Here is a 24,777-nt window from a genome sequence, read left to right as displayed (position 1 = left end):
GGGTCTCCCTGCTACACACAAAAGCAGGCTTGCCAGTGAGCCCCAAGAGACACATTCACTTTAGCTTCAAGGACAATCTAAAAACCAGCCAGCAACATTGCCCGGGGGCACCTCAGTTCAAGAAGGCACCTGGGGTCCCCTTGAAAAAACAATGTTCTTGTCTCTCAGTTCTCACTGTGACCTGGAAACACCCCTCCTCCTGGACTTCAAGAAACTGAGCCCCCCGTTCTCAGCTCTGGGGACACAAGTTTGTACCCCGACACCCATGAGCCTGGTTGTGGGTCCTCCTGCTGGCCTGACACCAACCTCCACTTCTCCTGTGTAACTCTGGGACAGTGTTTCTCAGAATCTGATGGCTCTGCAAGAGAAATTCAATCCAGTGGAAGCCTGGGGTCTGGGGGCAGGTGCTCCGAGGCTGAGGCTGGCTCCAATCAAAACAGCTTTAATTGGCTCTCCCTATGGTTTTTAATTAAAGTGCAAATCAGAGAGCTGGTAATTGATGAGAAGGTGGGTCCTGGTCAGCTTAAACCACTCTGTCAACAGAGGCCACAGTTCATTAATGCTTTAGTTAGGGTTTTTGTTTTCTTGTTGTTTATCAGGGAGGGGGCTGGCTGGTTCACACCAGAGAAAGCCAAAGGCTTCTCCCTCCTCCAGAACGTTCTTCAAACTCAATTCATACTCTCCTTTATAACAATGAGAGATGAGGCAAGAGAATCATTTCTTAAAAAGCTAGTGACATAAGATAACTCGACATGAAAGAGGTCTAGCCACTTAAGCTCCACTGAGTTTCTGATAAGTCTGCATCTAACCGAGGACCAAAGAATGGGTTCTCCCACTGCTGCTGAGAGCAGCCTTAGGTAGGAGAAGTTCTGAAGGTGACTTGCCCTAGAGCTGGAGGCGAGGACTCCAGAAACAGCTGTTTTCTGGCAGCGGTCCTGGCCAACCCGAGTGCCAACTGTCACCAGCCCCGGGTGATTGATTCATTGCCTCTGCCAACAGGTCAGCTGCTGGGAAACCTGTCAGCGTGGGATTAAAAACGATGAGTGCGAGACGGTGGAGTCAGGAGGAAAAATCCCTTCCATTACAAAAGCGAAGAGAGATTCATCTCCAAAACAAAGCCACAGCTTTGGGGGGGAGGAAGGAGAGGCCCAGGAAACCATGTGCTGGGACCAAGCATGTGACAAGGGCATGGAAGAGAGAACCAAGGGTGCACGCAGAGCTGGGCTGTGTCCAGTGCCTCCACATTTCTCTGAGCAGCAAAGATGGAGTAACAACCGATGGACAGTGACTGTATTCTCTAGTAAAATCCTTTATGTGCTTTCAGAAATGGCTGGGAGCAGAGGGCAGAGCTGGAGAAGACTCAGGAAGGCAAATTACTTGCTTCCAGGTCTCATCAACTCTGGACTCTTTGCAAACATGTCATTGTGTCCCACTCAGCCTTCCCCCACTCATCCAAGGGTTGGCTCTCAGCTATGCTCACAAGCGGGACCAGCAATAAAACCTCCATACATTGTACATCCATTGTCCATGTAGATCATGACCCAACACTGCCCATTTCACCATCACCACCAGCAGCATCACCACTACCACCACCACCCTCGTTCTCATCATTAACGTCATCATCATCATCACCATCCTCATCACCAACATCATCACCACCACAAGCACCATGACCAAAATCATCACTATCACCATCACCAACAATATCACGACCATCCTCAACACCAACATCATCAGAACATCAGAACCACAAGCACCATCGCCAACATCATCACTATCACCATCACCAACAATATCATGACCATCCTCAACACCAACATCTTCAGAACCACGAGCACCATCACCACCATCATCACTACCATCACCATCACCATCATATCATCACCATCCTCATCACCAACATCATCACCACCACGAGCATCATCGCCAACATCATCACTATCATCACCATCACCACCATCTTCATGACCATCCTCAACACCAACATCATCAGAACCATCAGCACCATGATCAACATCATCACTAACATCACCATTATCACCACCATCATCACAATCCTCATCACCAACGTCATCAGAACCACAAGCACCATCACCATCACCACCATCTTCATCACCATCCTCATCACCAATGTCATCAGAACCACGGGCACCATCACCACCATCATCGCTATCATCACGATCACCACCATCTTCATCACCATCCTCATCACCAACATCATCAGAACCATGAGCACCATTGCCAACATCATCACTATCATCACCATCACCACCACCATCATCACCAATCACGTCACCAACATCATCACCACCAGGAGCACCATCACCACCATCAGCAGCAGCATCCTCATCATCATCACCACCATCATGATCATCAAACTAAAATGCAAACCATACAGCATTATCCCAAGTTCATGTAATAAGTGAACATTTGTAGCAATAAAACAACAGAATACATACCCTGGCCCTTGTGGTTGACTTCTTTGGCAGCAATGACTTTGTTTATAACAGTCTGAAGGAAGTCATTCTCCCCTGCCACCCTGGGTGAAAAACGGGATGACATGTTCAGCGGCTTGTGTCGAATGGCGTCGTCCAACGCGAGCCTGGAGGGCACGGGACGACCAAGACCACAGGAGACAAAGGGGCACAGAGACCCAGAGGTCACGGTAACAAGGGAACACAAGAGATCATCGTCACCGAATGCGAGAGAGTCATCATGAATCAACGCACGACAAAGGACAGGATAGGTGACAAGAGAGACAGGGAAGAGCATTGATCAGGAAAATGCTGAACCACACAAAAGAAGTAAAGCAAACGAGGTCGACCCTATCCCCAGACATAAACATGCACCAAGCCTCCACTCCCTTTCTACCAGATAATAAAAAAGGGCACTTATCTGAAAATAATGTGGTTGGACAACATTTAATTGCAAGGAATGTTTAGATCTGTTTCTTCAATTTCAGTAATTCCTGACCATGGATGGCATAGGTCAAGGGGCAGGTGGTGCAAAGGGAAAAGCAAAATCAAGACCAAAAAAAAAAAAAGATCCCTACAACTTAATTGCTTGGGGAACTTGGGTGACGACCAACCACTCTGCTCCATCGACCTATGTTACCCAATGTGGCCTCTGATAATTAAGTATGAGAAGAATGGCACAGTCTTTGGAGAACACAAGTACCCTCTCTGAAATGTCAAACTGTGACCCAATTATGAATGTAAACCATCAACATTTGGCGGTCCCGTGGACCATGAGTTGTTCATAGAAGCCACACTAAAACCAACAGGTAAGTACAAACAGGCACCACGTGCAAAGAGAAATACCACGTAGCACAGCAAACACAGCATGCAATGAGAGCAAGAAAATGGACATCAAGTGCCTAACGCTTAAAATCATTTCCAGAACCAAGGCCAAGTGTTATTAATCATGTGAGCCCACATTACTCAAGAGAGCTGAGGACTGCTTTCATTTACTTCACCAAGTTAAAAAAGACAGAAAGAAAAAGATATGCACTGTGTTTCCTTCCCTAAAACTTATCCTGTGATATAATAAATCAATTTTAATGGAGCAAAAAACGGTTTCATTAGCATGGCATTTCCCAAAGAACTGGTTTCATTGCTTATTTTGCTATTAAAATCATGCTGCTCTTTTGTTTCAAGCACTGGAAATATTAATCTGTGTATTAGTCTTCTTTTAATGGAGCAAGGAGTCACAAATTACAGTAAGAGTTGAACGTGTAACAGTATTTTTTAAGATGGGAGTTTGCTATAAGACAGAAAAAGATGGCGGCAATATGCTAGCTCAGATGGCTCCTAACAGGTCCCACTGAAATTTAAACTAGGGGATCTAAAACTAATAACTCTCCGAACTTTTCAAACAATAACCCACAGTTCCTTTTTTTTCTTTGACTTTTCCCAGAAGATACTAGCAGGCAACAGGTAATTTCAACTCAGTGGTACATCAGGGCATCAGGAAACTCTGAGGTCTAATAGATAAAACAGCATTCAAATCAGCACTGGGCTACATTATTTCTCATGGGCAAAAGAAGCAACTTAATATTATCATTTTTTAAGGGTATATTTTATTTATTACCTCAATATCTGCCCATGTTCGAAGATGATGTTTCCCTTGTTTACTGAGGAAACTTCCAGATCGTGCAGAACTGGTAACTATCCTTGTAACTATCTTCACTGGGTGGGATTACAAGGACGTACTATCCAACAGGATGTTCTGCAATGATGGGAATGCTCCAGATCCGCAATGATAAATACGGTAGCCACCAGCTACCTGTGGTACTGAACACTTTAAATGGGACTAGTGTAAATGAAGAACTAAGTATTTACTTTTATTCAATCTTCACTAATTTAAATAGCCACATGTAGCTCATGATTACCATACTGGACAGAAGGTTACCATATTGGGCAGAAGAGCAACTCTAACAGAATAAAGCCACAAAACACCTGTGTCTCCAGTTCTGTGTAGCGAGACACCCATTTCATGCTCACTAATGCAGCGTTTTCAGTTAGTCTCATGTTGGGAAGATCACAAAAATTTCCACTGAGCAGACTGTGGAATTTCCTAGACTAGACTAGAATTTCCTTCTGACTAGACCACCTGCCAGTGAAGAAAACCACTCTAATCCCATCTTAAACACGTGGTTCTCCAGCCTGGGGCTGAGCGCGGGGATCCCCCATGCAAGAATGGGTGGTACAAAGAGGAGCCTCGCTCACAGCTCCAGCCCGCCTTACCCCCGGGAGACGCGCTCAGCCACACGCTGGGGATCACCAGCCTCCAGGCCTCCTTGGCCAACACCTGAACACAAGGTACAGGTCCTAAAATAAATTTTTTTCCAAGCATGGAACCACTTAAGTAAAAGCAGAAATGGGAAGAGGCAGAAGGCGGAGCATTCTAAACAGGTCATGCCAACACGCCTTAGGGTCACCTCTTCTAAGACTTCCCTCCCCCAGGAGGAACTGTCTCTTCTGATTATCTTAAACCACTCTAAACCCCTTCCTCTCCATGGCGTCTGAGATGGAGAAGTGCCCAGTGAAATGGCTGCGGACTGTTACATAGGTACTCTCTCACCTTACTCTCCAAGGAAATAACCGATTCTTTTGACCATTTCCATGGGATCTACCTTCCAATCAGAGAATCAATTTAACAAATCTCCTCTAAATGTTTTCCAAGCTTCCCGCACCTCTCCACACGCTAAGCTTCCGAACTAGATAAACCCTAAGAGTGGCGAGCACAGACCCAGTCCACTCGAAGCAACCAGAGACAGAAAATCAGCAGCATGATTATTTGCTTCCAGCATTCTTTCTCGCCTTACAAAACAATTCATAATTATTTTGTTCAGTTTTCTATTTTAAAAGGAGCCACCTCCCGTGATGAATTTGAATGTACTGTATTTTGAGTACATGAATAGCTACTAGAAAACATCCATGATGCAGAGAAACACGCATGCTCACAGAAGGGTATTTCTGCGTGTCCCATGTAATATAAGGTGACTCCCCTGAAACACACAGAAAACGTCTCCATGCAAGACCATTAAGCAACTGTAACCCAAGATTCCTGGGGCTACAAAATGCCATGTATGACAGCAGTGATTCCAAAAATTCTTCATTATTAGAAAAGAAGCAATCTCTATTGGTGCTGAACTTATAAACTTAGTTTCCAAGAGAATTACTACAAACACATGTTCTCCATGTTCTATCCCGTCGATGCTCTGACGGCTCCATACTTACGGCTGAAAGGGAATGAAGTGCTGCTTGTCTTCGTCGTCGACTTTCCCATTTATGATATCTGTTACATCCATCACTGGGGACAAGAAAAGAACACTGTTTTGTATAAGTGCTATAATCAGAGAAAACAAACAAAAAGGAACAGCAGATTGTCTTCTGACCAACAATAGCATAAACCGTGCAGCGGCAATATTTTTTTTTTTTAAATAGCTGAGTTTACAGCACTTCCATGTTCAAAAGAAAAATGAAGTTATATGAAAATGCTGGCCCAATGGGGTTCAAACAGCAGAGTTCCACTTAGCACACTCCTTTGCCTGGGGGCACCTGGGTGGCTCAGTCCATTAAGCATCTGACGTTGGCTCAGGCCATGATCCCGGGGTCCTGGGATCAAGCCCATGTCACACTCCCTGCTCAACTGGGAGCCTGTTTCTCCCTCTTCCTCTGCCTGTCTCTCCTCCACTTGTGCACTCTCTCTCTCTCTGATAAATAAAATCTTTTCTTTATTTTAAAATAATTTTAAAAATAAATCCATTCATTCATTCATTCATTCCTTTGCTTAGGATACAAGAGACACTTTAGAGCTGCACTGCCCAGCAGTATGTCCTGTGATGAGATGTTCTGGAACCACAGGCATCTGAAATGTGGTGGTAGGACGGAATTTTTCCTTTGATTTCATTCTTCTACATAACAACCGCCCATAGCCAGGGCCGACCACACTGCCTGGCCCAGCTCTGGGGCATCTGAAAGTTCTCACATTGCCCCAAGTGACATCATGATAGTAAAGTCACTGCCATCCACCAACCCACTGCACGCCCCCATCTGTGGACACTCTTCCAAGAGGCACCAGACAAGCGATTCCTCACCATCACCTCCCGCACAACTGAGGAAATTCAGGCTCAAGGACACAATTGGATGACCTTGCCCCAAGTCAGAGAGCCAGAAAATCTCTGCTGGTCAAGCTCTGACCGACACAGCCAGAGACCCCAAGAAGAACAGTCCTGGACAGTCACCCTCTCTCTACTTGATCACCACCCCTGACCCCAGAGAGGTGGGCAGCAGGCCTGCTTCTCTCTTCATGGTGCCTTCCTTGGTGTCCACAGCCATTAACTTCAAATGCGGACAATTTCCATTTCTACCACCCGACCCCCAGAAATGGGGAGGGCTCTAGAGGACCAGAAGAGGGGCAATGCCTGTTCCTAGCTGGTCCAGTGGAGCCCAGGGAGCCCCTGGGTATGCTCCCAGGCAGAACACAGCCCCACGTCCTCTGCTATACCAGTGTTCCTCCCAGAGCAAAGAGCCTATGCGTGTGCTGAGAGATGCAGGTCGCAGAAGCACACACGAACTGGAACATCCAGTTGCGGCTGCTCTGCAGTGTGTAGCCTGGACCGCAGTCTCCACCTCCCAGAAGACGCTCCCTGCTTGAAGCCTTCTTAGAGGCAAGCCATCGGCTCTAGGTGCACCTATTGTTGGATGCTCCCGTGACCAAGACCACACTTCTAGCACCAGCCTGGAACTCTGGGCCATGACACGAGGCATCTGAGCCTCGGACACCACCTGCTGCCCGTAAGCCACGGTGGCCCGCCTGCCTATGTGTCTGCACACCTCTCCCCTCCATCGCAGAGCTGATCCCGCCAGCTGAGTGTGTCCCCTGGTCAAACACGCCCAGTGTCTGCCTTGGGAACACATCAGGAACCCAGCCAAGTCTCGCAGGAAAGCAGCGAGGAAGCAAGGATGGTGACTGGCATCCAGGCAGGAGAAGGCAGCCTTCATCCCCTATGTCCTGGAAGGGACCCCCTCCCAAGCCCAGAGGTGAAGGCCGTGACAATATGGACAGATTTCGTGGGGTGTCTCCCTCACGGCCACTTGCAGCATGCTGGCCCGCACCACGAAAGATCTTGCTCTGGCTGGGAGTCCGGCACAAGCCCAGCTACACGGAATCTGAATGACATATGTCTTAACGATGCTTTTTGCTTTCTTGTACTTTTTATATCCCTGCCGTTACAGCATATAAAGAGAGAAATGTGACATGATATTTCCATAGAAGGCTTCCAGAGAACCATGGGCTTAAAGGTCCACGACACATTCATCTGGGCTCTGTCGACATAAACACGCATAAGTTATTCTGGATAAAACCTCAGTAAGTTCCTATATGGGAATGGGAATTGCACCAAAATGGGCAGAAGCTGATTACCAAAAAGGTGACCCACCTTCTGAGGTGGGGAGCGAACAGCCAGTGGGAGAACACCCTGAGTAGGTCACAGGTGCTCCCGACTTCAGGACGGCCCCACCGGCATGCTCCGCGCCGCACGCAACACAAGGAGGAAGGAGTGTGATGGCAGCGGCCTGCTGTCCGCTGTCTACTTCAAGATAACTGTGTCCTCCTCACGGCAGGGCCCACAGTGGCTCACAGGTGATGCTGGTTAAAGCAGCAATTCTAATTTAACTGGCAGGCTGTGGGGGCTGGGCAAGAATACATTTTTCAATAGTTCTCCAAACCAGGTACAGTTAGCGTCAAGAATCACTGCATTAAAGTATCTATCTTTCACACCAAAAACATGTAGCTGTCTTCACCCTCCCCCAGCAAGCTGGGGACACCTCACCTTCCTCCAGCAGAATGGGGACACCTTCACCTTCCCCCGGCAGACGGGGGACACTCTCACCTTCCCCCAGCAGACAGGGGGGACACCTTCACCTTCCCCCAAGCAGACTGGGGGGACACTCTCACCTTCCCCCAGCAGACCAGGGGGGACACCTTCACCTTCCCCCAAGCAGACCAGGGACACTCTCACCTTCCCCCCAGCAGACTGTGGGGACACTCTCACCTTCCCCCAGCAGATGTGACTCCTCTCTCCCTTTCCCTGAGCTGTTAGCGAAATAACAGAACACAAGCATGGAGGCCAGACGACACCTATTTCAAGATAACCATGTCCTCCTCGCGATCTGCTCTCCTTCTACCTCTTCATCACTTGGACTCTGCAGTGCAAATTCCCTCCTAAATCAACCGATCCCCAAGTCCAGAAACTCTGAAAGCATCCAGTGGCTGGCTTTCCTCCAGGCTGAGAATGTGGGTCAGGGTCTCCCTCAGGAGATGGGATCTGCTTGAAAACCAAATATATGATTTACATCTGAAACTTGCAGACTGAAGCCTCCTGAGCTGCACGTCCACAGAAACCACAAAGAAAAGAAGACTTTTTTCTTCTAACAGAAGAGTTGATAAATCAGAGCAGCCTGCTGTCCAGCATTCAGCTGCAGCAGCCGACTCACAGTGAAAGTGAAGATCCTGAAACTCTCGGGAAAAGGAGAGGGGGGCATTACCGGCCACTCCGAAAGGCCGCCGCAAGCCTGAGGTCAGTTTCCTGGTGTTGTTGTCCCTCAGCTCCATGCGACCCACTCGAACGATTTGACAAACAAAACTGATTTTGTCCCTTTTCAGGTCTTTGCTTCCGAGGTCCTAGAAATATTAATTTCCATAAATTATTTTAGAGAACCATTACTCAGTGCAGGTTCAATTGAAACAGACAGTAAAAAGATGGATTGAGATGCTCTTCTCGGACCACTTTTTAGCATCTTAATAAGTTACTCACATAACAAAAAGGAACTGAGTAACAACAGTCCATTAATGTTAAGCAAACTTCGGATACAAGTTTAAGAGAGTGCTGGGGTAGATCTCTGCCACGGGGATTCACAGGGAAGCCAGAGGCCCAGAACAGCTCTGGGAAGGCATTTTGTCATTACTGAATTCCCATGGACTGCAGGCATCCCAAGGACCCATGCTCCAGCAGGGAGGAAGACAGAGGGAGGTCGTTCAAAATAATCATTAGGATGGTGGATGATTCAAATGAACTGCTTTGGGTGTACTTACAGTAAAGACAGCTCGCAAATTATGTAATCTGTCTATATCTTTAGGCAATCCTGAACTGGACCAGCGAACCAGGTAGTTTTCACTTGAAAACAAAAGAAATAAAAGCGAATTCATTTTCCAAATACAATACGGCACTAAACAGACACCCACACTGATTTATGATTACCATCACGGAGGTCCACGATGCAGGAGACTGCATGAGCTCAAAAATGTCACCATGCCACACAGAGCAGCTCTTCCATTAACATGTAAGTCATCTCCCACACAAGGTAGCAGTTGCGAAGGGTCAGTACAAAACCCTTGAGGGGTTGTCATTTGGGATGTCTAGGGTTACAACTGCAGTGGAACTATTTGCAAAAGGCATTTCAAAGTTCATTATTTTAAGAGCATTACTGGTTTATTTAGACCGATTATAATCCAAAATTCAGCATTCATTCATTTACAGCATAAAAAAACACTGCACGACTAGTTCATAGCCTATAACAAACAACTATGCTAAATAACTAAATTGAATCCTAATAAGAAATGAAGTCCATATCAGAAATGAGGATGAAATTCATCCATTTATTCTGTTTTCTGTCACATACTAACTCTTCAATTTTTGAATAATACAGGGGTGCCTGGGTGACTTGTTGGTTAAGCACCCGACTCTTGATTTTGGCTTAGGTCAAGATCTCAAGGTCATGAGATCGAGCCCTGTATCAGGCTATGCCCTAGGAGTGGAGTCTGCCTAAGATCCATTCTCTCTCTTTCTCTCTCTTCCCTTCCCCACCCTCACACGCATGTGCACGCTTTCTCTCTTTAAAAAAAAAATGTGAATAATATAAATGAAGAAGTTTCCGTTTTAAATGCATACACATACAACACGTCACACATAATCTAAACCGTCATTTTTCCATATGGACAAAGTGAAAGTTATACTGAGAGACAAAAGCTAGAACTAGGAAAAGAGACCATATTACAAGTGACAGGAACAGCAGAGACAAGATTTATAATATTTACATTTATACTATTTTTTCAACAAATTGTTCACCATATATTAAGTGAGAGCACTGTAGCAGGCACTGGTCAAGATGCTACTTTCCAGCCAATCGTGTTGCAGAAATAACAACGGGCCAAAGGTCCAAAAATACAACTTACAAAAAACTAAAAGCTTAAAAGATTAAGACAAGAATGATACTCCTTTGGGAGAGAGGGGGCGGTCTGGAAACATAGAACCCTATAAGGACAATGCAGGAAGCAATCAGTTCAATCTTCAGTTGCCAGGTCCCTGAAACATCACAAGACCCAACTACGTTCAAATACCCACATGCGGGCAGGGAAGAAGAGAGGGGACGCTGGCCCAGAGCCCAAGCCCTGCCATTACGAAGTCCCAAAACAGCACTGGCTTCAGCTGCTGGGGGAAGCCCGGCCAGCGGACGACCCCCCGTGCTATCTTTGAGAGCAACAAGTAGGGCGGTTCCAGTGCCGTTCTCCTAACACGAACCCACTAACCAGAGAGGAAAGCCTGCGGCAGGGACGCATCACTGACCTGATGAATTTGGACTCCACAGGGTCATAAAGAGACATGAGCACCTCGGCATCTTCCCCGATTTTACAAACCACATTTTTGAGGTTGACAAACAAGGCCAGAGAAGGGGTGGCAGCAAACTTCGCTTGTCTGTTAATATCTACGTTCTGCTTTTGGGACTAAGTAGAAATAAAACAGAAAGTGGAAATTAGCAATACCCTCGCTTTCTTTATTCTCCCTCACTTTCTTTACCATCAACCCTCGCTTTATTTTCGACAGAAGAAGAAACTATGTGCAACCGGTTGGCCTAACACAGCAAAGCCACAAGTCACTTCCTTGCCCCACTTCAAGTTCTCAACACATGCACACACCCAAAGGAGAAGTAATTACACCCTCTGCAAAGGTCAAAATCCCATCAGAGTTTGTCCTGAGTCCTGTCCTCAGGTACCCGAGGGTCTCCTCAATCAATCACAATGGCGTTTGCAAGCATACTTGCTTAATTTTCGTTTCTGCATCCGGCTAAATCCTCCAAGGACATTTCTGTCTTATTCACTGTTATGTCCTCAGGAGGAGGCACACAGCAGGTGCTCAATGAAGACTCGCTGAATGAATGGCTGACTCAATCAGCTGATTTCTGAATAGCTGCTAGAGAGAAGATCCCGTGACAGACCAGAAAGAATGAAGACCAGTGAGACATGTGCTCCCTGACCTCATCAAGCTTAGAGTATGTCACTCCGTGGGCTCCTATCAAAGAGGAAATGCAGAATCGAGTCCTGTTTCCCACAGTATGAGAACACGAAGTCAATGTCATTAAGACCCTGCCTCCTGAGACAGAGCAAGTGCTTTACAACCCTCCCCCCACCAAAGGATGAAACTCTTTCTGGTCATCAGCAGCATGTTTTGACCTGGGTTCCTTTCCATTCATCACTGCATGAAGTGTGCGGTTCAGTTGTGCTTCTGGGGGATTTTCTAGTGCAAATTCTGGGCTTCACTGGCATTTTATTACTGTTGAAAGCAGTTACGGAGGAAAGGTACTCCAGACGTAAACGGGCACATTCTGGAGAATAGAACTTACCTTTTCTTCCTGCAATCTTTCCTCCACTTGTTTAGAAGCTATTTCATGAGCTCTAAAGAGACTAATCGTGCTAGTTAGTTCTGGATCCAAAATGTTCCCGTCTTCATCTCTCACCACCAAGTCCAGGTCGAGAATTCTACAACAAGAAGCATCCAGAACTTCATGGACACAAACCAAGGGCGTTGAAGTGTGGGTTACTAAGTACTACGTGCACAGCGTGGACAGTTTGAAGCATACACCTGCTGTGTATATTCAGGGGAGGGGTGGGATATATAGCATGTACAGACGGAGTGTCTATATGTGTGTAGTCATTCCTCATATATATGTATATATGCAATGATATACAAACCCACATGCCCAAATACTTAAAACTGGTCGTTGTGACTGTCCCATCATCACTAAGCTAGGGAGAAGAGGGAGGAAGAGCCGGAGCAGAGGTATATTCTATTCTGGTCAGTTTTATCACACAGCTTTCCTTGTACGTACAGCCAGTTCTAATCCCCAAATAATCCCACCAGAAGATCTTCCGTAAAGACATTCTATTATGTTTCAATACCAAACATGTGGAAGTTACCCACAATAACATTAAGCAACTTTCTGGCCAGATGGCTAGACATAGTAGCCAACTTAAAACACGAGCAGCATCTGTCTAATAAGTCTGTCCATCTATATCTGGAAATGTCTTTTGGGCAACATTCTGTTCCCCAAATTCAAGAAAACTGTTAGGTGATTTTTAGCACAGTTTTCATTTAAAGAATAAACAAAGACCATTATGTAAAGAAACAAACCAGGAGCTGTGCTATGTGATGTGTTATGGTTTTCTTTTTAATAAGATATGAGGCTCTTAACCACAGATGCCTTATAGTTTGCCTTTGGGATTTTCTTCCTGTGATTAACAAGTCTATAGAAGCAGGAACTTTTCGAGCTTTTTTTAAGCATATAGCAATGTAAAGAGTCTGCTGAAGGAAAGATAAATTTCAATTAAGTAACACCTTTAACAGTTACAGTTTTAGGAGGGAAGTTGACTTGGTAATAATGACTCCAACGAGAAAAATTCATCTCTGACCTCTCTTCTCTGAAAGTCACACACCTTAACACTGGATAGGAGTCTGGTACCATGTCAGGCAGGATCATTCTGCTAGCTATGCTGGGCCACTGCACCATTTGGAAAGCCATCACAAAGACCTTGTTTTTCCCTGTAAATATCTACTGAGTAAATCCACTGATGGTGAAGCAGAACCAACTGGGCCTGTCAGCAACAAGAGGGTAAACAGGCTTTTAAACAAAGAGTCAGAGGCTTTTTGCTCTGCATGAAAACAGCCTCAGTAGTTGCAGTGATTGTGGGGTGCCTCAAGAGGAAGAGAAAAACATTTTTAAAAAAGAAAAAAATAAATTTGGGCTCTCATCAGTTGTCTCTGCAACATGTTCCACTAACGAGGAAAAGCCCCTCTCCCAAATATTACAGCTCATCCAAACCATAAACCTGCCCCTGGGCGGAGTCAGCGCTGGTATGGGTAGGGCCAATGCTAATGAGACGGGGAGAGAATCCTTCCCTGCATGGGCGGAGCCAGTGCTGGTGTAGGCAGGATCAATGCTAGTATGGGTGGAGTCAATGCTAATGAGGTAGGGAGAGAATCCTTTCCTGTATGGGCGGAGCCAGTGCTGGCCTAGGCCTATCTACAAAGCACCTGGCTTTAGGAGGAGGGGCCACAGAGAAACAGGCTCCCTAAGGAGCAGAGAGGCCCAGGCTATGTACCAGCCTGCTGTATACCTCTTTTTTTTTTCTTTTTTAAAGATTTTATTTATTGATTTGACAGACAGAGAGGCAGGCAGAGAGAGAAGCAGGCTCCCTGCTGAGCGGAGAGCCCAATGCGGGGCTCGATCCCCGAGTCCTGGGATCATGACCTGAGGTGAAGGCAGCGGCTTTAACCCACTGAGCCACCCAGGCGCCCCCTGCTGCATACATCTTGCCATGTGCTCCTCCTCTCACTCCTGCCATGACAGGTGGTCAGATCATTTCACAGAAGCAGTAACCTAAGCTCAGGGAACCATCTAGAAGAACCCAGAGCCTGGATTCTGAGCCAGAACACTCTCATGGCCGCATCTAGGCTCCTTCCAGAATGCCACATGGAAAATGGTACAGGAAGTGGCCTGTCAGGGGTCTTCTTCATGCCAATCATTCTGTGTATTTTGCAGCAACGGGTACTCACATGGCTCTGATTTACCGTGAACTTCTACTATCACAGTAGAACTTAGCAGAGCAAGAGGTCAAAAACAGTCCTAATAAGGACTGTATTGCCGATCAAAGTAGTAAATTGTGTTTTGAAACACTTCCTTTCTTAACTAGATTATTCCATGACATGATGTACTTTGGTTCTTCCCACAGCCAAATTAAGCAGGTGGTTTCTGAACATAAGTTTAAAATACAATATTCCAACAGAAAACAGAATCAAAGCACCAAAAGTTTGTTGTTGTTCTTCGTCGTTTTCTTATTTAAGCAGGTCCTCATGAAATGGTTTTCCCTGCAACAATATCTAATATCCTACACACAGCTTTAGTGGGGCAAGGGGGTAGGGGAGAAACACCTTCTCCTGTTGGTCTTTTAATCCAAATACTACATCTAAGTAATAATGTTTTTTTAGAAACTTTTCACACTTGAAAGGATGAAGTACTAGAAAACAACATTATGTTATAATTCTACCCAGGGCAACTTTCAGCTAAACAGCTGGGGGCAAACTTCTCCCAGTCTCTGAGCACACAGTCCTAATATGTAAAATGAGAGGTTCTGACTCTCCCAGAAGTTCCCCAATCTGCAATCCAGCATGGTCCAACCCTATTTTTAAAAACTGCGATTTCCAGCCAGCATTCCACATCTTAGAAATCAAAATCTTCAGGAGTAGGTCCCACAATTTTATATTTTGAAAGCTCGGAGGAGTGATTCTGATAGAGACCAGCATCTGGCAATCCTATGACCAGATCATTTTTAAACGCCTCTTGCAGCTCTGACATTATAGGAATAACTAGAGAGTTATCCCGTGGGAAAGGGCAGGGCCTCACTCAGATCACAGATGAGGCAGTTCGATCCTGCTCAGCATCAGGAAGGCTTGCGAACACTGGCACGCCCAGTGGGCGCTGTAGAGAAGGGAGTGCACCACCTCCATTCAAGCAGAGCTGAGTGGAGGCCCACTGTAGACAGGAACTTTTGCAAAAAACATCCTTACACAAAGCACAATTGGTTGTTGTTTATCTGAGATGCAGATTTCGCTGGCTGTATCTGGGTTTGCCAAACCTGGAGCCCCTGGCCCGGTGTTAAGTTTCAAGGTGATCTCTGACGTCCCTTCCAACTCTTAGAACTTAGGGTTCCACAAAGCAACCCAGTGCTTGTTATTGCACAAAGTATCCCTAGGTCTGAACTCCAAGTCAAGAACTGTGAGCAGAGGGGCACCTGGGTGGCTCAGTGGGTTAAGCCTCTGCCTTCAGCTCAGGTCATGATCTCAGGGTCCTGGGATCGAGTCCCGCATCAGGCTCTCTGCTAAGCAGGGAGCCTGCTTCCTCCTGCTTCCTCCTCTCTCTCTCTCTCTCTCTCTGCCTACCTCTCTGCCTACTTGTGATCTCTTTCTGTCAAATAAAATAAATAAAATCTTTTAAAAAAAAAAAAAAGAACTGTGAGCAGAAAACAAAAGAAGTTCCTTGTCAGGGAAAATCAGAGCCATGCCACCTATGGCAGAGTGAAAACGACAGGCCACCCCAGCCCCAGCTTCTTGCAGATCACTACAGGTTTCGACAATGTCTCTGAAAACTCCTGATTTCTAGAATCCAACAGAAAATAACCCATCCTTTCAAAAATGAAAACTCGCCCTTATTGTGATGTCAGAAATTTTTTTTATGATAAAATAGGATTTCAGCCTCCGCAAGGCTTACGGTAATGTTATTAGATTGGATAATTTAAGCATGAAATCATCTTTCAAATAAACAAACCTGTTTCCATAATCAATTTTGGCAGTGACCTTCTTCTTCAGTTCTTTGAGCTCATCCTGCGGCAGAGTTCCAGAAAGAATCTGCGACCGCCACTCAATGAGGTCGTAGATCATGTGCCGCACGCTTCGGAACATCTCCCTGTTGTCTTGCTGCAGGGGGGACAAAAGCTGTGCGTGAAGCTCTTGGTAGAAACAAGCACTGCGGATGGTTTTCCAAATGCACGTGCAGCACAGACTTTACGTGATGGGATTCAATCAATGTCAAAAGCATGAAACAGGAACACATGATATGGAGTCTGCTTCTCATCAGGCACTCACAGATCAAAAGGATAAGAAGTCATACATAATCCTCAATATTCCAGCCAACGTTCTGAGTATGCACCCCTGAATCGAGAAGTTAACCAGAGCAAGATCTCGACGTGGAGCTGCAAACTGAGCCCATGAACTAGTCTAGAAGTCCATGGCCCAAAGATTGGCTACCCAGGAACTCCCACATGTTCAGTGTGAGCCTGAAGATCTTGCCATGGAGTCTTCAATATTTGAAGACTGTGCCCTGTGCCACGCTCAGCACACCAAGCAAGTGACCACCTGGGCCTGACATCAGGCGAGTTAGAGGGAACAGCATCACATGGAACCACACGTACCAGGGTTCGCTCAGCGCACACAAGTGGTCCTGCAAGGAGTAAAACCTTAATTTACAAGCTCCTGGGGCATTTACGTCAAAAGGAAAGTGATAAAAATGTGAATTTTTATCACTTTCTACATTATTTTGAAGGTGTTGATGGTACCAAAAGAAAAAAAAAAAAGAAGGCAACAGTTTTGCAACAGCCAACAGAGCAGAATTCATCGAGGAAATTGGGGACTGCCCAACCTCCTAAAAGAAGCCAGTGGTTCCTTCCACAAAAAGAAATCTAGGAAACACTTAATTTGATAAAATTCTAAACAGGGTCCCTATAAATATTAAAATGTGGCCACTGCTACTTTTTAAAATGACTTCTGCTCTACATCTCTGAACCTCTCATCCCACTATTTCTAGCATGTGAACTTCTTTTAGCGATTTCTATGATCCCCACCCCAGTAGATTATCCTGCACCCCACAAACTCCTCTTCCCAGCATTGTCCTAGTGTTCATTTCTTAAATAATAACTAAATGGCCAAAAATAATGGTTTATTCCACATTAGGCTTATCTCCTCTTAATAATTCATTTTTCCTAAAGCCTTGTCAAATATCTAAACTCCATAATATTCTGCTAACTTGTCTACAACCACAGAGCACAGCAAAAAAACAATTCATAGACAAGTACTATAAGGAATTTCTTCTAGCTTTGTACAAATCCAACAATGTAAGTCCACAAGAGGGAAACCCTCATTTCTAAAAAGGAAACCAAGGTAACGGCCGGGCATGCCTATCCAGGGTGGGAAGGCTAGAGCCATGCCCACTAACGGATCACTCAGCATCAGCCCTGTTTGTTTTGCTGCCATATTTTTGTTTAAAAATTGCTAAGTTGAACATGAAAGACCGACTACAAAATTGCTCAGATTTACACAAAACATTCATGGCTAACTTTACGCTTTTCGGTTTTTGAGAACATTTGATGACCAATTACTGCAACTGCTTATTACTGTGCATTTACAAGAAACCACTGTATAATCAAAAACAACAAGCCTGCCCAGAGAGCAGCTGTGGGACTTTTGCAAGTTTTCTGTGTTCCCAAGAAATCGATGCACTGACTTCTCTCCAGAGCCCTTGCTTTGTGCTGACAACATTAGCATATGAGAAATCAACACTCTGAATAGAAATACAGGCTTAACAAAAGGTAATCTTCTGCAAATATGAATTTATGTGCAAAGAAATGCCCCGAGGGAATAGGAAATGGAAGATGTCAGAGTCTCAACCTCCCTGCGTTAATAAGGCTTCTCCCATGATTGGGAGAACCGGACAGTTGTACGTGAAGCCAGAATGCACACAACTTCCCCACCTCTGTAACAGGCACGCTTAGGTCTGGAAGACTACGTAGTCTTACTCAAACGATAAGACACAGGAAATGGCCAAAAAATAAATAAATAAATAAATAAACAGCAATTGTTCTCTACTGCATCCATAAATAAGCACCCATTACAGCTTAAAAGCAGATTTTAGTTTTCATGATCAAAATATAAACCCTGCAGCCTGCCTACTCCTGTCTTCCAAAGGGCTCGAGGAGCCAGTTTCCCGTTCTGCACCAGCAGGCGGAAATCCTCGGCCCTTCCCTGTACCGGTGCTTTGTCACAGTGAGCGTGCCTGCAGCCCAACGCAAAGCAGGTCCGAGAGGACAAACAGCCCCCCAGGGTGGCCAGAATAATGGGCTCTCTTCGCCCTGAACATGACTCAGTCCCAGAAGTTCTGCTTTTGAGGTTCCCAGGGAAAGGAAAAAAAATCCCACCGGTATAGCAAGGTCCAAAAAGACCATTCTCTGTTTTTAAGCTTAGATTCAACATCCCGTGTTCTCACCACATAGAGCTGCCTCCAAATGGTGGACCACTCGCGGAGTGTCGTGGTGACTTCCTGTATGAGCGGGAGCTCGCCCGGGATGACCGTTTCATGCTGCCTAAGGGAAAAGAGGAGAGCACAGCCACGTTCACGGCTTCATTACAGTCTGCAAGTTGTACTTGTAAATCCCAAATCTAGCCCACAGAATTAAATATTTAAACAAACGGAGAGAAAATATACAAACAAGACTGTGTCCACACATATGAACACACACACCTCTAAGAACAAGAGGGCACATCTGTACACAGCTCAAGTGTGTTCACACATTACCTACGTGTAAAGGCGTCCACCTCGCACGTCAAGGTGAGGCGGAGGCGGAAAATAATATCCCATTAGAAGTCTTCAGAGCACCAGGGTCTGAGAGCACATTCCTAATACGTGCGCCCATCTATCTTACAGACACCATCAATTATAGCCAGTCTGTGCCGCGTTAAGATGCAGGCTCGGGTTAAGACGATTTTTACATTTCCATCATGCATCAAACTCATTGTCTGATAATACATGAAGCAGTCACCCTGGTGAGACACAAAGAAGGCCTCGGCTCTGTCCGATGTCCGGAGGTGCTCCATCTGATCCCAGCACTCGGTGACCCTCTCCCTTTCCCTGCACCCCGAAACGGCAACCCTGAACTGATTATTAACTTGCTATCGCTTTGTGCCTTTTTTTTTAAATCCTGTCAGCCATTGTCTTCCCACTGTCACAGGCCCTGGAAGGGAAGGCTCAGAATGCAAGGGATAAAAATATATGTTTATAAAAAATAAAAAGTTAAAAAAAAAAAAAAAGAATGCTTGGGACTGAGGGAGAGACGGAAGGGAGGCCCAGGAAACCGGGCGTCCAGAACAGACCATACGCCCACCACATGGAACGTGCCGGGATTCTGCGCTAGCCCCCCCCGCTCCTGCTCTGGCCACAGCCCATCTTGGTGAGCGGGACCCTCACTTGGGCTCACATTGGGGTTTAGGCCTGGATGACCAGCTGATGGTGGAGACTCCCACAGGCAGAGATAGTGGAGTCCCGGGAGAAAAGGCCAGGCTCTGTGGACGGGTGCGGCAGCCTGCGCCTCTGGAGCGGCAGTGGCGAGCCGTCCGCGGTGTGCGGGGCCACACCCCACAAAACTACTTTCAGGAATTCCCCTCTGATGGGACGTCTTCAGTGTCTATCCCAGAAAGTGGCTGTTAGCACAGCCCTGCCAAGCCTGTCTCTGCTGTTCCCAGGAAGGATGCTGATGAAAATGTGGTTCATCCCACTCTGCGATGCCATCCTTAGAAGGCCTCGGGGGGCAGATTTCCCTTCTCTCACAGGATGAGCAGGTGTGGCAATAACTGGGAAACTTCTGTCCTCCAGATCCTGAACTTCGTGTTGAGTCCACTGGGCTCTTGCACTCACTCTCCAAAACTTGGAACTCCATCAGACGACCCTGTTTCCCCCACACAGAGAAGGCCCCACTGCTCACACTGTGTCCTGGTCTCAGTTCTGGATCCTTCTCACTTTCTCCCTCTCTGTAGGTCTGATCTGTCCCTGGAAGGAATATGCCAACTGGCTCTTATGTATCAGACCTGGCTTCACTATATTACCATCTCGTAAGCACCTCATTACCTGCAAGGGGTCAGCAGCGTACAAAGCCAACAGCAGCTGCCTCATAGCGTTGTTTGTAAGACCTAGAGAAAGAACATCACGCGGGGCGTGGAAGGATGGGCAGGACACAGCAGACGCTCAGCCAACGAGGGTGGCCCCTTAGTCACTTGCCTCTAAATGATCAAGCTAGGCATTAAGGGACAGTCAGGGCTGGAGGCCCCGATCTAAACATCACCCACAGAGAGGAAACACAACAACATGGGCCATGTCAAACAGAGGGGCAACACAGGGCTAGGAGAAGGACAAGGAGGGTGCCCTGGGAGTAGTGGGCAGCAGGGAAATAGGCTAGGAGGCAAGAGAAACAGGGTACGAAAGCATCAGAATAAACAAGGGGCTTCGGTGAAGGTGCTAGCCACCAGTGTCCCACATTGCAGGAAAGCACCAGAAGAGCAGCCCTGAGAAGATACTGGAAGCTCCGACAGGAGGAGACATTGGTCAGCCATGGGAGCATGGGAGAGAGGACAAATGGGAACAGCCTTGGTTATGGGAGAAAAGGTAGAGAATCAGTGGCAGCCAGCACACGGGAAGGACGTGAGAGTCAAGGGGACACAGAAAGAAAAAAACCCGGCAAGAGAGATGGAGTAATGACCTTGGAGAGCAAGCAGGCAGGTTGGGGGTTTGGATGACAGAGCACCCTGCCCTGGAAAGGAGGAAGGACCATGGGGAGGGGAGGTCGAGGTCCCCAGATCTCCGGCGGAAAGGAGGAGCGCTGAGACCACCTGTCAAGTCTGAAGGCAGGAGGGTCTTTACAAGGAGGGAGGCAGAAAGCAGCTGAGCGTGGGTGGGAGTAGCAGGACCAGAGGAGAGGCAGGACCAGAGTAGCAGCATGAGGAGAAAACACAGGGAGCCCCAAAGCATAGGCAGAGAAACTGTTCCTTAACTGCTTCTGTCCCCGGTGCACCGTTCAGTCACTCAACCTAGGGCATCTCCCACGAGCCCCAGGAACGGGAGGCAGTGTGTCTGTCTATGTGGGTGTGACTCTACTCACTGAGAATCAAAATAATCTCTCATTCACATTACTAGTATGCTTCGTATTACATTCTCTATGTGTTCTTTTGTATACTCACAGTGCTCTCTTATAAAAATTAATCACAGACAGATGTAAAATACGTTCAATGCATACTTTGTTCCATTATTTCTACAACAAGAGTCAAAACTTTGCTTTTTTTTTCTTTCCCTTTAAAACTCTGCACACAAACTATTTTATCGCTATAAAAAAATACCGTATTACGGGTCATCCCCATCTATGCCTCTAAGTTTTTTTCTTCATTTTAATCACCCATCACGCAACTACAGAACCCGAGCAAGTCCTTTTCATATGTTAAAAGTACAGTGCTTGGAAAGGCAATTTTGTAATCAGCCGAAGAGATGTCATTATGCAGTAATCATATGATTAGTAATTTTATAATTTACATATTTAACTGAGGGTAAAGATGTAGAAGAGACAAAAAAGGAAAACATTTTAATGCTCCTTCTTCCAAGTTCACACCTGGCTATTCATTTGCCATTCCTGTCTAATGGGTTCTCGTTCTATAAAAGTCCTTTTAATGATCTTATACATCAGTTTTATGACCTCTAAGAAACATACATCACAATTACACAAAATGTAAATTCACACACGTCCCAATTTACCAACTGTTGCTTCACCCTAAACTCCAATGGTGTCATAGCGTTCAAAGTTTTCCAGAAAAATGGACTCAGAGCTGGGAGGCTGGAGCCTCTACCCAGTGGGACTGCTCACAGAGAAGCACAGAGCACTGGGCCAATGCTACCCAAAACCAGCTTCAGGTCTGAGAAGCACGAGTGCAGGTGCAGTGCAGACTTGAGACTTTTCAAAGGTCCAAAGCCATGTTGTACACACATCTCTATCCCAAGCCCCCTTTCTCGATTCAGAACTCCTGTCCCATCACGGTCACTCACACCCACATCCAATCCCCTAACAGGCCCTGCCATATGGACCAGCAGCAAAGTCAAATACAATCACCATGTTTCTTCATTTCAACATTAAAACCAGACTCACCCTTTTCCTTCAACTATGGCTTCTTTAAGATGAATATATGAAGCAGGAAATATACCCTTTGGGGGGGAAAAAAACAGTAATTTCATTACCAACTTGAATACCAACCGAAAATCAAAAACCACCCCGACAAGGTGAGGGTAGGGATGGCTGGATCGCTCTTAATTCTGCAAGGTGTACGCTAAGTCTCACAGACAACAGAGTGGGGCCAACAGGAAGTATGAGCTCAACCTGCTCGCGTTTCACGGAGACTACAGATGTCTCGGAAGAAAACAGAAGCGATCTGTGTGCCAGGAAAAAAGTGCACAGGACTGGCCTGTGTCTTCCCCACTGGATGCACCTCAGGTCCTCTGATGCCCTTGACTCAGGCAGCTCCAAAGCCAAAGGATGCCTAAAAACAATCTGATGATGGTCTCTGACAGTTCCTTCTTTCCGGAAAAGCTAAAATGGCCATGGAAAGTTGATTTCCACCACTTATCACCACGTATGCATGGAGGACTATTTGCCTGACCCACAGATTCATATCAACCTTCCAAAAGAGGGGCCATGTGAGAAAATACAGGAAATGGGCAAATTTCGCCCAATCCACACAACTACCAGACACCGGTTTCACAGCTCTTGGCATCCCCCAAAGGCAGCATGCGTGGGGGCTGGGGGCTTAGCAGTACAGTGTGCGAGGGAGAGTTTCTCAAGCGCAAATTCAGTATCGGGTGCGGACGGCAAAGTGCTAGGGGCTTTAATCAAGACTTGCTGTCCTGCTTCCTAAGCAAACAAAGAGCCCCCTCTCTGCAGTGAGGCAGAAACGAGGACCTGAAAGTGGGTAGTGGGCAAGAGGCGCTGGGATCCGGGGCTGCCCAGCACAGCCGGAGGGCTTCCCGTGTGAGATTTAGTGCGTGCAGTGAAAATCTACTCTGCGGCACTGGTGGTTTCCAGGCACCTGTTGTGTGAAAGGAGCTTCTGACCGCGTTTCCCTGGCATCTGGCCCCAAAGGATTTACACAGGAGGACCAGAAACCACAGCTACTAATCTGTCTGGAAGGAGCATGGACACCCCAGATTCACGCTCCTCCTGCATACACAGAAAGCTGGAATTTCCCATAAAGAATTACCGCAGAGACAGGAGGGAGCGGTCAGGCAGAAGACAAACAGCTGAGCAAGGAAGCGGACTCAGGGGCCCCGAGGCTGGGAGCTCCACAGGGTCCCAGGTGTTCCGGACATTCCCAAGTCCCAGGATGCCTCCAGGAGCACAGGTAATGTCAAGGTGTGCGCACAGGTGGAGAGGGAAGAGGATAAACAAGGCAGCCTCACCCGTGTCCACAAGCAAAGACAGCCCTCCATCTCAGTCAACCTGCTCGCAGGCACCATGAAGCCACAGAAGGAGGAGTGGAAAGCAGAGAGGCGACACACGCAGAAGTATGAAATGAGCAACCACTCCAGCCGGGGTCATTCACACTAGCCCAGACAAACTCCATTTGTGTGAATACCTACACAAAGGATGGGTCCTGGGAGTTTGCGTGACTGGGGGCCAAGTGCCTTCTCTGCACTGCATGCAGGGGCCAACTAAGAAACCGTAGTATCTTTTTTTTTTAAAGATTATTTATTTATTTATTTGACAGAGAGAGAAATCACAAGTAGATAGAGAGGCAGGCAGGGAGAGAGAGAGAGGGAAGCAGGCTCCCTGCCGAGCAGAGAGCCCGATGCGGGGCTCGATCCCAGGACCCTGAGATCATGACCCGAGCCGAAGGCAGCGGCTTAACCCACAAGCCACCGAGGCACCCGAAACCATAGTATCTTTAAAGGCTTCACAAATGCCTGGTCTTCCAATGAGGATTTCAGAAGAAAAAAATGTGGCTCGAGCTGGGCCCTTCACAAATGACAGCTACAAAGGACAAACAGCTCCCACCTGTCCAGCAGGGCCCAGCTGTAGGGCTTCTGGGGGAAGCTGGGCAGGCAGGACCTGTGCTTCAGCCGCCGGACCTCGGAGGCCTTAAGTTACAGGCTCAGGACCACATGAGGAGTCCAGCCCAGTAAGGAGATCATGAGAGGCAGAGTTAAGAAACAGAAATAAAACGAACCCTCTGTCAAGCTATCGTCGATATTAAAGTGTGTGAGTTAATGTGGACAGAGCCTAATCACAGCTCAGAATGGACATTATTTCAAAATCACAGAATAAAACCGGAGGGCTGTAATTAGGTTTTGCAAAGCTAAGAACAGAAAAGCCACAACAGAACCGTGTCAGGGAGTGTCCGCCACAAGGATTGAGGCATAATTGCAGGTCCTGGCTTCAGAAGTTCAAAGAACCTCGCATGCAAAAGGCCCTGGAAAGCAGAGTCTTTCTTTTGCAAGCAAGTCAGGCAGTTTAAAATAGTTCTGCGCAAAGGGAAAACAAGCACGTAGGAACTTTGCAAATCTGTGGTCATCAAGGATAACGTAA

The 24,777-nt window shown here is 46.6% G+C and overlaps 1 protein-coding gene across 4 annotated transcripts in view; it reads right to left on the bottom strand.

The window, feature by feature from the left end:
- DOCK1 (dedicator of cytokinesis 1) overlaps positions 1–24,777 on the bottom strand; it is a 489,630-nt gene that overhangs the window by 402,470 nt on the left and 62,383 nt on the right. The window contains exons 4-12 of one of the 4 annotated variants that reach the window (XM_082721511.1): positions 22,348–22,403; positions 18,654–18,750; positions 16,164–16,312; positions 12,186–12,321; positions 11,132–11,289; positions 9,601–9,682; positions 9,054–9,189; positions 5,742–5,814; positions 2,460–2,539 (exon numbers count right to left, since the gene is read on the bottom strand). In XM_082721511.1, the coding sequence (XP_082577637.1) occupies positions 2,460–2,539; positions 5,742–5,814; positions 9,054–9,189; positions 9,601–9,682; positions 11,132–11,289; positions 12,186–12,321; positions 16,164–16,312; positions 18,654–18,750; positions 22,348–22,403 (967 nt within the window). Of the gene's footprint in view, positions 1–2,459; positions 2,603–5,741; positions 5,815–9,053; positions 9,190–9,600; positions 9,683–11,131; positions 11,290–12,185; positions 12,322–16,163; positions 16,313–18,653; positions 18,751–22,347; positions 22,404–24,777 lie in introns of all 4 variants that reach the window. The other 3 variants (XM_082721510.1, XM_082721512.1, XM_082721513.1) reach the window with 3 other exon arrangements.

The sequence above is a fragment of the Mustela nivalis genome (assembly GCF_964662115.1).
Source record: "Mustela nivalis genome assembly, chromosome: 2".
Lineage (NCBI taxonomy): Eukaryota > Metazoa > Chordata > Mammalia > Carnivora > Mustelidae > Mustela > Mustela nivalis.
This window is presented reverse-complemented; position numbering and strand designations above follow the sequence as displayed.